Source organism: Urocitellus parryii, chromosome 14 (assembly GCF_045843805.1).
Source record: "Urocitellus parryii isolate mUroPar1 chromosome 14, mUroPar1.hap1, whole genome shotgun sequence".
Lineage (NCBI taxonomy): Eukaryota > Metazoa > Chordata > Mammalia > Rodentia > Sciuridae > Urocitellus > Urocitellus parryii.
This window is the reverse complement of record NC_135544.1, coordinates 19,107,660-19,124,081: the sequence shown is the minus strand read 5'-3', so window position 1 is coordinate 19,124,081 and position 16,422 is coordinate 19,107,660. Positions and strand designations below refer to the sequence as shown.

At 47.9% G+C, this 16,422-nt stretch overlaps 1 protein-coding gene across 2 annotated transcripts in view; it reads right to left on the bottom strand.

Moving 5' to 3' along the window:
* The window catches only part of Prag1 (PEAK1 related, kinase-activating pseudokinase 1), a 53,484-nt gene extending 37,908 nt beyond the window's left edge, over positions 1–15,576 (bottom strand). The window contains exons 1-3 of one of the 2 annotated variants that reach the window (XM_026402915.2): positions 15,495–15,576; positions 10,316–10,732; positions 6,406–8,228 (exon numbers count right to left, since the gene is read on the bottom strand). In XM_026402915.2, the coding sequence (XP_026258700.2) occupies positions 6,406–8,228; positions 10,316–10,645 (2,153 nt within the window). In that variant the 5' untranslated portion in view covers positions 10,646–10,732; positions 15,495–15,576. Of the gene's footprint in view, positions 1–6,405; positions 8,229–10,315; positions 10,754–15,494 lie in introns of both variants that reach the window. The other variant, XM_026402916.2, reaches the window with a different exon arrangement.
* Positions 15,577–16,422: the final 846 nt, after the last annotated feature.

Sequence of the window (16,422 nt, the reverse complement as noted above, 5' to 3'; positions counted from 1 at the left end):
TTATCACTGAACAAAGGAGAATTGTTTCTATTAGTCTGCCTGACAGAGAAGCACAGAGAATAAGCCATCCAGGGTACTGGACACAAGCTAATCAAGGCAAGGAATTTTGGGAACAGCACAAACACTCGTAACACCCAGCATCTTTAGGGATCTGCCCAAAAGTCAATAGAAGAAATAATGAGCAATTTTAAACATAGAGAATGAAGACTTTATCTTCAAGGAGCACCTGGCCTATTTTATAGATCTTCCAACTCTGAAACGTATTAGCTGCAGAAAAGGGCACAAATGATTCTTTATAGTTGATTAATCAACCCTGATAGAAGAAGTACAAATTCAATCAAAACAACAATCCAACGACCAAACATTCCTTGGGCCACTAGTAGAGAATATTTCTCACCAATTGGTGACCTTTGTGCCCAAAAAATTAGGCCAGCCGTTCTAGGAACAAAGTCCCTCTGTCTGCATGATAGACAGAGGAGGCGCAATCATATAGTCCAAGTTTGTGTTTTCCACCCCCCCCCCCAGAGACTATGAAAAAAATCTGTTCTCAGAGAAGCAAAACCACACCCTAGAATTACTCGGTCACTTACTGGGTGGAAGAAAAAAAAAAAGTTCTTAGATGATTGCTCCCTGAAAGAACATTCTTGTGACAGAGAGGGCTGGCTCTACACACCTGCTCAGCTTTTATAAAAAGGGGGGGGGGCAGTGTAATAAAACCCACTTGCAAAAGTGAAATGTATAATCATTAGAGAGTGATTAATCCACGAAAGTATGTATTGTGCCCATGTGATGTTTGCCCACCTTGAAGCATGAACAATTATTAACCTCAACTTCTTTAACTTAGGGTGACAATGTTTTATTGAGCATGGACAGCCAAGAATTATAAACCATATCCAGTAAAAAATCAAATCAAGAAATATTTCATCTATAGTGCCCAGTGGACTTTAAAAATTCAATTCTGCATTGAACACCTGTTGGGTGTCAATTTCTGTGAAAGGTACTTTATAGAGAAGTCTAGGAAGAGCTGTGGCACCTGCACACCCAGAAGTTTACAATTTCTTCAAGAGAAGCAAACATGGACCCATTTTAACGCAACAGAAGACATGCTGTGTTCCATGCAAAAACAGGCATGAACACAGTGTCGAGGCAAGCAGGATGGATCCTTCAGATTCAAAGCCCCACTGGGCTGTTTCTCTCAACAAGTCTTATGCAAACTATTATGTGCCAAGCCTGAAGTCAGATGCTTTTCTGTAAAATGAAATAAACAGGGCATGGTCTCTGCCTACAACTGTCCCATTTAAAACACATTTCTTGAGCATCTACTCTATGCCAGGAACCAGTCTAGACCTCCCAGAATGGCTAAGCATGCTCTTTATCGTCAAGGAGCACCTGGCCTAATTTATAGAGAAAGAATCCAGATCCTCTGAGAACAGAACTCATCAAAGAAAATCAAAGCAGCAGCCAGCCTTTGACAGTTGTGCTGCACATCTGCTGGTTTAATTCATATCAACTCAACCCTCAGAATCTTTAGGGCAGAACCCCAGTAACTGGCGTTTTAAACGCCTTGCACAGAGCCCAAGAAAAAGCAGGCAATTGGTAGATATTTGATGAATTAAAGAATCTCTAATTCCTCGCCTTAGACAAGGATGTATGCTCAAAATTAGAATGTCTTACGAGTTTATATAAATTACTGTCAAGTCAGTGATTTTTTTTTCTTAAATATTACAGAGCAGGAAGATGGGAATCAATTTCAATGCGTATGGCACATGGACTGTCCCCCATGCGTCCAGGTTCTATCTACAAACTCATAGGAGAGGCTAACTTTTGATTTGCCTCTGGCTTCACACAGAGTATGAACTTGCACTGTTGATACACAGGCTTTGTTTCCTTCCCAATCTCTGTGTACAACTGGCGAGGGACAGTAGGGAGGGGGCAATTTCTCCCACTGGAGTATGCCCAGGATTCATTTCTCTCTGACCAATTCTAGCCTATTTATTATTTAAATTTGGTCAAGAAGCCTAAACATAGTTAAAGAAGATTATCTAAATACAGAGCTTCCTTATATAAACTGTGATTTTCAAATGCCACACAGATAAGCTCAAGCAGCACCGAAACTATTGGATTTCCTAGTAAACGGGTACCACCCCCTGAAACTCACTTCAGTACAGGGAGCCTTCAGAACAAAGCACCTGGAGCTTTAATCAGATTGGATATGGAGTTTGGAGACAAATAGCCACCTCACTCACTCTATTGTCATTCTCCGGGCTCATGCTGAGTGACCAGGTTACAAGAGAGACCACACAACAAAGTCATTTTGGTTCCTTGGGTTGGCAAAGTGTCCACTTCTGTGAACAGAAAAGAGCTCTATTTATGACACTGTGTCTACCTGTCTGCCAAGAAGCAATGCAGGAGCAACTGTAAGAGGGAGAAAAAGCCCAAGGACATACTCACCCTCTGCTCCCCAGCATCCTTGAGAGGAAGGGGAGACCTGACCAGCAGTGAGTTAAAATTAAAACGGTCCTGAGTGATAATTTTAAAACAAACACATCTCTCACTTTCTTGGAGGAAACTATTGATTAGTCTTATCTACCTGGGACCAGACTATTTGGGAACTAAAACTATATAAACCTGTCTCATATCTGATTCACCTATCATCCTCAATTTCACCTCCATGCTCAGGTCTATCATCCTAATTTGGGGTGAAACACGTATCTGCATTAACTAGATGACTCTCCTTTAACTGACTTGTTAAAGTCATAAGTCATTTCAAACTAGGTTTGCATCTGCAAAGAAACAAAGGGCAGAAAGAAATGTCATTATTTTTGCATCTTAATTGTTTCCCTAGGTGCTGCAGCTCATTAAACTGCCTTAAGTCTTGAAGGTGATGTTTAACAGGCCATGCCTCTTGCCTGCAGTATTTCAACTCTTAACCAACAGTACTTGTCAATCCTTACCTTATAACCTGCAGAATGACCCAGAGATTGGTGTGGCCCATCATTCTAAGTACAGCGTTCGGGTATAGGAGGTTGCCTTAGCAGCAGAGGGTCAGGAAAGGCTCAAACTGTTCCTTTCCTGCTCAGAAAGAGGGAGCACCCTAAACACATCCAGAGCAAGACCCTTCAGTACATTAAATGTGCCTGGAGGATCTTGGTTCTGCAGAACCTTACAGCAAGAGGTTTCTCAGGAATGCAAATGGGAGCTTACAGAGGACAGTATCTCAAAGATAGATAGGCTACTACTATCAAACATTAGAAACAGGACCATAGGAAAACCAAGTCATTCTTGACATCTATTTTTTCCCCTCCAGTTTGGAGGGGGATGATAGACAACCCAGAAATTCATTCTCTGTTCTTCCATGGTGGCCCCAAGAAAGCAGACAAATCTGTCCATCTCTCCACACCATGTAAGTGGAAAGTAACATAGTCCTGCATGAAGTAATTCTTTTTCTCGAGTTCAGAGCGCATAAAGCATACATATATCTAATCATTAGATACAGAAAGCATTTAACAGATGGGTCCATGCAAGAAATCAGCTTAACTTCCCACGTTGCTTGAAGATGTTCCATAACTTCCATTTTGGAAAATAGACATCAGCCTGCCGTAATTACTGGTGCACACTGGTGTTGGTACTGAATCAGCTATGGGCTGAATTCTCACTAACACTCTTGATTTGCCTACACCTCAATCAGCTAGGTTTGAAGGCTTTAGACTTCATGGTACCCTCTCTCCCCAGAGGAATTCCAGATTTAAAAGTCAGCTTATGGTCCCAAGCCTTCCCTCTTATCTCTTCACAGGGGAGACATGAAGATTCAAAGGATTATGTCAGCAATGCTTGAAAAATGAAAATGCTTCTCAAATGGACTAGTTTGGCTTATTTTAAATAATACAAGATGCTCTTTTCTTTTTTTTTTTCTGTGTTCCCTTAAGTTAATTTTACTTCCCACATTTTTCTCCCAAAGTAAGAACTTTTTTTAATCTTTTTGTTTTGTTCTTTAAGAGCTGGAACCTCTGAGATTCCTACCTGATTTGAGCTAAATTTATTCCAAGGGTTTTATCAAAACATATTGGACTGAAAAACTCTGATCTCAATCCAGATGCTAATTAAAACCCTTCCTGAGTCATGCTGCTATGGTTACTGGGATTTCTCCAAGCACTGTGATTCTCAAGTGAGAAAGTTCTAGCTATTTCCCCAGGCTCAGGTGGCATTTCCGGGACCGGACCAGGCTGGTTTCTATTATAGGGTATGGGTGGTTGCTGCCACACTTAACAGCTCTGGGTGGATTCTGACTACATCACAACTTACCTCCCCCATTAGATTCTGTTGTTCGACTTATTTCAATAATAGGATGTTATGAAAGTCTTATCATCATCCCATTTTAGAAAAAGAGGAACCCGAAAACTCAAATCACAGTAAACAGCTGGTGCAAGGCCACTCAACAAAAGAGATGGAGTATAAACTTGGTTTTCTGACACTGACAATGGTACTTTCCACCAACCTACCAGAAACAGAGGCACACAAATACAAGGGGCTGATACTCCTATGCCTGACCATGTGTACTGTATGTTTAGGAGCACAGACCTGGGGCTGGACTGCTAGGTATGGTTGTGGCCTTGGACAGGTTACTTCAGCTCTCTATATCTGTCTTGTCACCTAGGGATTGGCGATGGTAATCCTTCCCCTTTAGGGCTGAAGTGAGTTATTATGTCTAACATACCTGAATCTGTACCTGGCCCTTAGGAAGTATTATATAGATGGGAGTTCATTTTTGGCTGGTGAATTGCTCATTCATTCAGGGAGTTAAAATTGTAGCCAAAGAGTCTGCAATCGCCTGAAGATCTGAAAGGTGTCTATTCTGCATGGTAGGCAGCCTATGCATTACCAGAACAAAGGGATGATGGTCATGAGAACAAGCCCACGTTAGATCACATCACATCCTGAGAGCCTTGACGTTCAAAGTCAAGTGTCACAGCTGCTTCTCTCTGTGGTCAATTCCCTTGTTTCTGACATCAACCTAGGGCACATCCACTGAAACAGAATACTGGCAATGACAGGACTAGAGAAATCTGTCTTTTTTTAAAAAAACAGCAGGTTTCTTTTTTCCCCTGATAAAATCAGTTTTGCTTTCACTGAGGGATTTTTTCCCCCCTCACAATTTAAATCCCATGCACAGCTCAATACCTTTAAAAAGGCATTTATTTTTCTGGAGCCTTTGAAAGGTACTTTAAACTGGCAGGACAGCAGTGAGGCTGTGCGAAAAGCTGTGAGATTCAACGTGCTAACATGAAACTACATTTTTTTTTCCCTTTAAAAACCACATCTGAGGACTGGGGGTGTAGCTCAGTGGTAGAGCGCTTGTCTAGCATGTACAAAGCCCTGGGTTCAATCCCCAGGACTGAAAAAATGAAATAAAAAAATAAACATCTGAGAGTTACTAACCAAGTGCAAAGCTTCCTCTTTTCTAATTTTAGCCCCAGTACCTAATCACCATCCGGGTAATAGTTTATTAAGCACACACTTGGCTTTGCCTGTTTTGCTTTCTTTAGCCCTCTTTTGCATGCTTATACAAATAAAAAGCTTCAGAGTTCCTTAAAAAAAAATCCTGCAGAAGACACTTATAAAAGAACAAAAACCCAGGCCCAGCAACTTGGGAGGCTGAGGCAGGAGGATAGCAAGTTTGAGGCTAGCTTCAGCAAGCCCCTGTCTGAAAATTTTTAAAAAGGCAAAAAAAGGCTGAGATAAAGCAACCTTGGGTTCAGTTCCTAGTACCAGAGAGAGAGAGAGAGAGAGAGAGAGAGAGAGAGAGGAAGATATGGAACAAAAGAGTACCAGGTATAAAAATATGGATACCATAAGGGTGACAGCCTGGCAGGGTTTCTCACCCCCCCAACACCATTTTTACTTTTTGTGATGCTGAGGATGGAACCCAGAGTCCCCCTCAAGCATGCATTCCAGCCTGAGCTATACCTCTAGCTTTAAAAGATTCGTTCCTTAGATGTTTATTGATTTATTCATGATTTATTCATTTACACACATGCTGAGAATCGAACCCAGTGCCTCACCCACTAGGCAAGTGCTCTACCACTAAGCCACAACCCCAGCTCCTTAAAGATTCATTGCAAATAGCCAAACCCTGCAGGGCTCTGCTTGTAAGTTTGTTTGCAAAGCTCCAGCACAAACAATAATTCTTTTTCTCTGAAGGCTCCACTGGGCCTCTTCAAAATTTACATAAAGGCACAATGGCCTCTGGGCAGACACTGCTGCCCAGAGGGGAGGCCTGGAGGTTGGGCCTAAAGGCCTTCCAGCAAGGCAGCAAAGGTCAAGCTTTCTGGAGAGAGGCCCTGGACCTGCCAGCAGGTACTTTTCCTTAAGAGCCAAGTTGTTTTCCCACAGGACACTGTTACTCACCTGGACTTGGGAGGTGGGGGAGGAGGTGAGAATGCCTCCATCCTGCTTCTGTCCTTGGGAAACTCAAAGGCAAAAGAAGCCGATTTGCTCATCCCAATCCCAGCTTTGCTATTCTGTCCCGAGGAGCCATCCATGCTGTGGAGACGGTGCCAGGTAGAGGAATTTGAATGGTCCATGATGCCATTTTCTGTCTCTCTTCCCCAGCTTTGACTCAACAATTCCTGCTCCACCTCCTCCTCTTCCTCTATCCGGCACTGACGACTCCAGGCACCAGTCTGGAACCTGGGCCGCCTCTGGTCCAAGGCTGAAGAGGTGGTGGGTGGAGGACATCTGGCAGGCTCATTGCTGACGATGCCATTGATCCGACAGGAAGAAGTGGGGTCGGTGGGGCCTTGGGATGAAGGCTGGGGTCCGATGCCACTGCCACTGGAGCCCCCCTCACTGGGGTCAGCCAGTGGGGAAGAGGACGGTGATGCACCAGGGCTACTCTTGGACAGCTTGGGGGGGATGGCAGGCCTGCCTTTGGGTGTGCTCTCAGTCGCATCATGAGGATGGCTCTCACTGGAGCTCGGTCCCTGCCCATCTGGGGTCTGCTCTTCCCCAGCCTCTGAGTTCTGGCTCACAGGCCCACGTGGCCACTGCACCCCCACTGCAGAGTCGGGGCTACTCAGGTAGATGGTCCGATGGTCCTCTTCTGGGTGGGCCGCCATAACTGTAATGGTAGCTGACACCTGGGGAGTCCTGTCTGAGCCTTCCCTGTCCTGACTCCAGCCAGACACTGTTTTCTGAGTCCAGACATCACCTGTCCATACCTGGCCCTGGCCCTGAGTAGCTGCTGCCTGTTCTGCCTTGGCCTGTGGCCTGGAAGGCACAGGCACTGGTTTCTTCCTCTTGGTGCTCTCGGCATAGATGGGCTCTGGCTGTACAGCGTCCCTGGGGTGGGGTGGGGCCTGGGGCTCTGCAGCCAGCCCTGGGCATCTGTTAGAGGTCACCAAGTGGCAGCCCGAGTCCTGTTGCTTCCCAGACTCTGGTTCCTTCACCAGGGAGCAGTAATCGCTCTCAAGGTGGGCAGCGAAGGGGCTGCTGGCGCCACTGTGGGTGCTGCCGCAGGACAGGCCATCGGAAGAACTGGCGGCGTCTGAAGCAAGGGACAGCTTCTTGGGCCCCAGGTGGGGCCTGTTGGCTGTGGGGCCCTGGCCACAGCACTCACTGGGGAAGCTCAGAACCCGCTTCTCCTCGTCCTTAGGCCCAGCACAAGTTCCCTGCTCCCAGCAGGTGGGCGAGCAGGTCCCTGCGCCAGGTCTGCCCCGGGAGCCCTCCGCACGAGCAGCATCCTTGGCGACAGGGCTCCCGGGGCAACAGTCCACAATGGAGCAGTATTCTCCGCCTTCGCTGTCCCCAGAGGGTGAGCACCTTTGATCGCTGTCATCCTCAGAGGGCAGGGACTCCCGCAGGGGCTGAGGAGAGGGGCAGGGCCTAGGGCTCTTGGGACAGCCAGATGTCATCCCGGCAAACGCGGCCAGTTTCTGGCGGAAGCTCTCCTGAGCCGTGGGCAGCTCTGGGTAGGGAAAGGAGGGTTTTTCTTCCCGTCCAGGCTTCTCGTCGGGGAAGCTCCCGGGGTGGATGGCGATGTTCCTTTCCCCGCGGGCCTCCAGGTTGTGCAGGCCCACCATGGCGTAGGCAGGGGGACAGCGAGGGCCACCATCCGCGCAGGCAGGGGGAGCCGCAGGCTTCTGTATGCCGCGGAAGCTGCCCAGGTAAACTATGGGCATGTTTTCCTGCTTTGGGAGGGGGAGCTTGCCCGGGGCTCGTCTCCAGAGTGCCTACACAGACCAAGGTGAAAAGACTTAGCTTAGAGAGAAAAAGTGACAGCCAAGTGCCATGACATTGTCAACTGCCTTCTATGGTGCAGTGCGAGCACGTGGGAGCAGGGACTCACGGGCACACCCCCCTTCTGATCTCCCCATGCTGAGGAGCATTGCTGGGGCACCCACTGAGCCCAGCTTCCCTCCCAGGGTCTGTAATGCTTTTGGCTTAAGTCTGTGAGATAGGAAAAAAAAAAAAAAACCACAAACCCTCAAAGAGAACATTTTGCCTTTGTCACAAGTGTTGGGTGAAATAGGTCTCTTACAGGCTTGGAAAATAGAGGGTTGGGTTTTAAGTTTTTGCTTTCTGTTGGTTGGCTTTTTGATAACCCTGTCACGGTGCATTCCAGAAGAAACAGAAGTCATGATTTTTAAACACCTGGGGTGTGTGGAGCGGCAGGGCAGGAAGTGAGGAATCATTCTTAGCTGAGTCCAGGCTTCTTCTCTCCTAGCTGGGTTCTGCCTCAGGCAAAGCTAAAAAGCTGCTCTTTTTCCCAGTTAACAATGGTTACCTCAGCCAGAGCTGCCTAAGTGACTGGACCAGTTGGGCTATGAAAGAGAGATGTGGACTAGCCATTCCCATCCCTGCTCCCTTTTCCTTCCCTTCTAAAGTCCCTATCACCACCCCTTTTAGAAACAGTTTCAAAGTAGGGCCTGCATTTGGCTCCTTTCCCAAAGGATTCAGAACTTAGAGAGTCCCTGGCTGATGTAGGTGAAGGTTGAAGGTGTAGGGAATGGCCTGGCGAATGGGTGTAACCAGTTTAGGGAAAATGGAACAGCCCTGTAGGGACATGGAACTCAGAGCAACCACAGGAAATGCCTCTCTTCAATTTAAGCCTCCTCTGATTTAAAATTGACCTTTGTTTTCACATAAAGCTCACACACCCTTCCTGATCCACTCACCACATTGGCTGAGAAAAACTAGAACATGCAAAGAGGTCAACATGGAGCAAGCAGTTCTTAGGAATGTCTTAGACATAAAGCCTCCAAGATGTGTCCCAAGTCAGCAAATTCCAGCAGCCCTGGTCTACGTGTCATCTCAATTATTATTACTTTCTAAGGGTTATCTGTGAGATGAGCAGAAAGGTCTAACCTTTAGGGATGTAACTGTTTCAATAGATTCTAGATCAAAACTGTTTTTTAAATCCAAGCTTCAAAATTACAAGCTGAATGTAGTGGTGGTATATGCCTGTAAGTACAGCAGCCTGGAAGGCTGAGGGCCTAAACAACTTAATAAAACTCTGTCTCTAAATAAATAAATAAATAAGGGCTGGGGATGAGGCTTAGTAAGTATTTAAGCACCCCTGAATTCAATCCCTGGTACAAAAAAAAAAAAAAAGAGGGGGGATTATGAACCCTCCCTGAGTATTAGAAGATAATAAATAATTAGTGTTAATATTTTAAGTGTGGTAATGGCATTGTTTTTTTTTAATAAAAACTTTTATATTTTAACATTACTAAAATGATATGCAATTGGTGCATAAGGTCAGAGATGAAACAAGATTGGTCATGAGCTGATGGATTTTGAAGCTTATGTTGATGAGTGTTGTGTGCATGAGATTCATTATGTAATGACTGCTAATTGTATATACATTTAAAATTGTCAGTTGAATTTTTTATTTTTATTTTTTGGCATGGGGGATTGAACCCAGGGGTGCTTTAACACTGAGCCACATCCCCAGCCCTTTTTTAAAATTTTGTATTTTGAAACAGGGTTTCACTAAGTTGCTTAGGGCCTTGCTAAATCATCAGTTGAAATTTTTAAAAGAGGTTTTTCATTTTTGGTCTGCCCTGAGACAAGTCTCCGTATCACAGGAGGAAATCTGAGGGACTGGAGACAATAATTAGCCTAAAGGGACAGATACAAAGGAGGGTGGCCATCGCCAAATAGCAGCAGTCAGGGCAAAGCAATCTCTGGGCAAGCCAACGGGCAGCCATCCTACGGGATTCTTGCTCCAACAGCCCTCCCTGGCTGCCAGCCAGTCACCAAGTGTTAGAAAAGAAGCAGCCCCTATTAAAATACCACAGGGGTTAGTCAGCCTCACCTGCTGGACGTCAGCACTCAGGTTGGCCTCTGTCCACACGTCTGAAGTCTCTGAGCTCATCATGGTGGGTTTCACAGCAATCGTGGGCTTGGAGTAGGGTGAGCTGTTCACACCTTCATCTTCCAGGCGGCAATTCTCAGGCCTGGGGGGCAGGCGTGGTGGAGGGGGCAGGCTGCCTGCTCTGGGCTGGGGACAGCCAGCTGCTAGCTGGTGGTCGCTCCGTAGGCAGAAGCAGTTCTTGCAGGACCCGGGCTTCCAGATATGCTCCACAAAGTCACTGCACGCAGACATTTTGGGGCTCTCAGGGTTCAGTCGGATGGTCTGGAGCATCGTGGGCCAGTAGTGTGCTGGTTCATCTTGTGCCCAGCCCTCTGGCGTAGTCTTGTGGAAGACAGAGGTAGGTCCTGGAGCAGTCTCCTGGAAAGGCAGATCACTGGCCTGATTAGAAGACGGGTGTATTAGCTATTAGAGTCTAATTATCTGATTAGGGAAGAGAACAGAGGACACAGTGGGGTAAGGAGGAGCAACAAGGTAAAGATGAGTATTCCATTTATTCTGGGGCCCTCACGCTCTTGTCACAATGTTCTTGGACGCTCTCTACTGGAGTGACCTTATCAGGAGCTGCAAAAACTAGACTGCAAAATAAAAGACATTTCAGGTCCTTAAAACACTGAGTACTTGAGGGTGTGGGACAGTTATAAGAGGGAATCATGGAGTTTGAGAAGGGAGGCCTGTACCTCCTTGATATATTCTTTAAGATACTGCAGAGGGAGTCCAGAGCATAAGGCGCTGCCCCCAAGAAAGAAGAACCTCAAAGTAGTACAACAAATTAAAACAATGGCTTCCAGATGATAACTCACAATTTTTTTTCCAGATTTTCTAATATTTATTACATTGACTTTCTTTGCTTTATCTTTTCACATACACATACTTTTCCCCCTGAACCATTTAATAATTTGCACGTCTAACCACACAATTCACAACCAGAAAGTAATATTGATTCAAGACCTTTACGTAGTTTTAAGATGTTGATTATCCTAGTAATGTCTCTTATAGCAATTTAAGGGCAGACAGGTGGCCTCCAGGCCCCAAGCCAGGATTACATGTTTCATTTAGATAACTCACAATTTTTGATCAAGAACTCTATTAAAATAAAAGCAGGGCCAGGCACGATGGCACACGCCTGTAATCCCAGCGGCTCCAGAGGCTGAGGCAGGAGGATCTTGAGTTCAAAGCCAGACTCAGCAAAAAGTGAGGTGCTAAGCAACTCAGTGAGACCCTGTCTCTAAATCTAATTCAAAAATAGGGCTGGGGATGTGGCTCAGTGACCAAGTGACCAAGTTCCATCCCTGGCACCACCCTCCAGCCAAAAAAAAAAAAAAAAAATAGAAGGGCTGAAATGGGCATTGTCATCCGTATGCCGGACAGGTGGAGGTGGGAATGGGTGAGGAAGAGGTGTGGTTCTGGTCCATCCTCCAGGGGCACCTTGTCAGGAGATTTGACATCTGGGAATTCTGGCCCCTCCTCTTCCTTGGGTTCAACCCTGCCTGAGCTGAGTGAGGTCATCAAAGCTGGGCGCTGCAAGCCAAGGAGGAAGACAGAAGAGAGAGAAATGCATGGTCATCACAGTCCTGGCCTGAAAGTAAACTGGACAGAATATAAGAGAAGCGATTATCGGATAGTATTTTCCCTATCATAGCTCAGGGGTGAAGATCAGCTTCTTGAAAGAGTTCAGTTCTTCTGAGAGTAAAGCTGGAAGCCCAGTTTGCACCATGCCCCCTGTAAATTCACCCCTGAGGAGATCAAAGGGCTTCAAACATTAGCCAATTCATCTGAATAACATCCCATCGGCAGCTGTGATCCCCATTCTACAGGTGGGCAAACTTCAGCAAGGACAAAATCTGACACTCGTCCAAGGACACGGGTTTTGGTGCTTCTGGCAAGAGAAGGCAACTTTGCTGGCAGTCCTTCATCTCACCTCATGGTTCCAGATACTGAGGAAATACTGAGGAGCTTGCTGCTCCCTGTTCCTCATTCCTGTTCTTCCTTGAGTCCTGGAGGTGAACAGATTCTCACTGCTCAGAGAGGGTTTCACCCGAGGGTTTCACTCCACTTTGCTCCGTGAGAATCTGCTTGAGGTTGATGTTCTCTAAACAATCAACAGGACTAACCAGGTGGAATGTGCCAGGAGCTCCAAAGAAAATTCCAGAGCCTTTGTGGGAAGCGCCCTCTTTCTTGTCTCCCACACTCACAGACGGAGGTGCTTATACTCAAGGAGTGCTGAAGCTAAATGGAACCCTTTTTCCTCCCAAGCTAACAATGAAGCCAACTCCATCTTTAAGCTAAAGGAACAGCCAGAAGAACAGACTGTCAGTGGCCACCTAGAGCCTTTGATCCTTTTCTTTAATGATTGCTATTTCAATTCTTCTTCTCCAACTACACCCAAGTAGTAGGTTCATTCCCTGCCAAGTTCTCTAGGACAAGTCATGGGCTTCAACAAGCAGAGGAGGCATAGCCCAGGGCTTCTCTTTCCCTTACAGTGTCAGAGATGCAGGCTAGCTGGAAAGCGGAGGGAGTGTTTTGGTCTTCAGGGGAGGGGAGTGGGTTCTTCCTGGGAAGCTGATGAGCCAAGGCTGACTAGACCTTCCCAGTCACGGAAGACACTGCCAGGCTCACATCTATGACAGGCAGAGGCTCCCACGCCCCCTCTGTGGGATGGAGGAAGAGAGCTTGGAAACCAGCTCTGTGTGGGCTCATCAGCTTCCTGCCAGCTCTTGGTCAAGCTGGGCTATCTGAGGAGGTTGGCATCTAACCACTTCCTCAGCGGCTACCACAGATTCACAAAGAAGCCGTTTTGCAAGGCCACATCTCATTTCCTTCCTCAGCAGGAACCCAAATTTGTGATGGGGACGTTGCTTGGTGCCAGATGCCCCACTTTCTAAGCCCCCCCCCCACTCACCCTCCTTTATAGCCATCGGCCTGCAATAGCCCTGGGAGTTAGGTAGGCCTGGGATAACTATCCTGCAGGTTTCCTTGAGGCCCCCCTCCCTAGTTTATGATGTTGTCTTTGCTCTCAGCCTCAACTCTGAAATTCTCTGCAGGTCAGTTTCAACTTTCACCACACAACTTCCCAGAGACACAGAGGTGTTTAAAGGGGCCAGTTGCCCAGGTGCACACCTGCAATCACAGTCCAAGGCCAGGCTCACTGACTTAGCAAGATCCTGTCTCGAAATATAGAACAAAAAGGGCTGAAGGTGTAACTCAGTGGTAAAGCACCCCTGAGTTTCATCTCCAGGATGGAGGGTGGAGTGGAGGGGTATTTAAAGGGGACACCATTAAATAAGGGGACAAAATGAAGCTCTGGATTTGCCATCATCACTAACTATATCCTATTAAAACTGGTTTCTCTGTCAAAGCAAACAGAATTTACCACCATGTCTGTTTGGCCAGAAAGGGCCCTTTTCATGTTGCACTTCTTTGCCTGGAAGTACCTCCTATTTGTTTTAAGTAAAAAATGGTGAAGCATGAAGCAAGTGGCGCTCACCATGCAGGAGTGAGCTGACACACCTCACAGGTGCCAGCTCCTCAGCCTGGGAATGGCACCTTCTCAGCCCACATTCCTTACCTCTGAGGGGTGGCGCCCCCAGAATTATGCAAATTCCCCCATTGCAGTGGGAGGCAGCAGTGTAAGATTAGAAAAAGATTTCAACATTCTTTCTGATCTAAGCCATGACAAAATAGCTTCGTCTCTGCAAACTTCTGCGCTAGATTTGTGGCTACAATTTACAAGACCAAAGCTTTCAGATACACTCTCACCCCATTTCTTGAAGAATCTGAAGAAAATCGGTGGCCAGATCCATAAAATTAAATATCTTGGCTCAAAATACCCCTCATATTTACAGCAAGTTACTTATGCCTTACTCTAAAGTGACAGAATTCCGGAAAACTCTAACCAAAAAAATCTATATATTGCAATTAAATTAATGCAACATCTGAAAAAGGAAATACATGTGGATTTCAACACACTCTTGCTGGCGAGGGTTAACCAGGCAGAAGAGAGAAAGTGGCAATCGTAACTACCCCCCCTCCCAACCAACACACACAGAGGATAAGTTGTTATAATCACACAACTTTCTCTTTTCTTTTTTCTTTCTCCAATGCTGTGTAATCTAATCTCGGCAGGAGGAATGTGGTTCTGCACCCACTACAGTCTAAACTGATAAGAAGGACACCTGAGTTCTACAGGACCCCAAGATAGCAAACTGTAGAATTCCCTAGGGTTCCCCGTCACATTTCCTTTTCAGAAAAGGAAGAGAGAGCGTTGTTAATGATAGTTCAGCCCAGTGATCAATAAAGCCTTTCAAACCCGACTCAGGGCTAAATGCATTGCAAAACTCCTGGCCCCTAGACCTTTGGGCTTTGCTACCGGCTCTGCAAACCATGTGCTGGCTGAGCTTTACCTGGGAGAAATACACACAGTGAGCCAGTGGCCGCTGCTTGCTGCGAATACTCAGGCGGCTCCATTCCCATTCACAAGACATAAAGTAGAGAGGTTCTATTTTCCGTGTGTGTGTGTGTGTGTGTGTGTGTTTCGCCGGTTAGGGAGGGGGCAGCACAAGCAAAGGTTAAGAACCTGCTCACTGCATTTAGGGAGCTCAGCTCGGGCTTGGAAAAAGGTATCACCCAGTTGCTTCTCAAGGCCCGCTGCTGCAAAAGAGGTAACTACCCTAACTCCCAAATCGTCCTAGGGAACTGTTCCGAGCAGCCCGGGCGATCTCTCCTTCTCCGCTCCTTTGACAATGCTCGCGGTGGAAAGCGTTTCAGTCTCCCATCGCACACAGCAGCCAGACCAGTACCACCTTCCGAACAGTCGGTTCCCCGCTCCCGGAACTCGAAGGAAAGTTTCCCCCTTTAAAGAGCGCGATACTCGAATGAATCGAAAACCACTCCGGCTCCCCAGTTCTCCCCGCTCGGCGCCTCCACCTCCAGCACAACCCCGGGTGCATGCGGTTCAGTCGCTCCACTCGCCGGGATCCGCCGCTTGTCACCCAGGGCGACACCGACAGGGGAGTCCCTGCGCGGCGACCGCAGCGCTCTTGCAACCCACCACCACCACCCGGTGAGGCCACGTTTGCCAGACAAAAAGAGCCCGAATTTGCAAAAAGCCGCATGGACTCACCTCGGGGCTGCGCTCCTCTGGCCTCGCCGTCGGTGGCCTCGCCGTCCGCCGCCCGACCGGGCGCCCGGGAGCATTGTTTGGAGAGTGTCTGCGCGCGGTGCTTGCCCGGCGGCGGGCGGGTGGCCTCTGCCTGGGCCCGGCGGCCGGGTGGCAGCTGTGAGCGCGGCTCCGCCCCCTCCGCCTCCGGTTACGCCGCCCTCCGCGGCTCGCGCCGCACCTCCGCAGTCCCCGCCGCCTCTCCGCGTCCCCCCAGCCCAGCGAGCCCGCCCCAGCAGCTACAGCTCTCCAGCCCCCCCCCCATCCTTCTAAACTCCACGCCCCGCTCCTCCCGCCCGCTCCCTGCCCACCAGCTTGCCACCGCGAAGCTCCGCCCCGACTCCCAGCGCCAGCAGACCCCCGCCCCCCCACCCCCCAGCTAACCCCCTCTGGCCACCCCCTTCCTCAGCCATGACTCTGCTCAGTTCTGCAGGGGCAAGCAAGCTTCCGTGTTTGAAGGCTTTCTTAGCCACAGTGCTTGCACAGGTATAGTTATGGGAATAGGTGCTGTGCATCCATTCATCCAGTTGGCCTGGAGAGACCCTGGTTAGGGAGGGAGAAGGAGGAAGAAAGAAGGAAGTGAGGGGCCCGGAGAGGAATGACCAGGTATGGGTCTGAGGCTCTGAAAGCGGCGTGGATACAGTCATTGCCAGTTCCTCTTACCCTGGGAGAAGGGTGGTGGTGCGGTTGGAGGATCGAGGCTGGGAATCCCGGCTGCAGATTCCAGGTCCTGCGGGGTGCCTCTGGCAAATTGCTTAACCTCTTTGAACTTTAGTGTTCTGCATGTGGAATGCAAGGGTTGGAAGAGAGCACTGGCCTACCATCGCGCTGGGACTTATAAGTCCTCCGCAGGCCCATATTACACCTGTGTTTACACGAGTTCCAGTGAGTC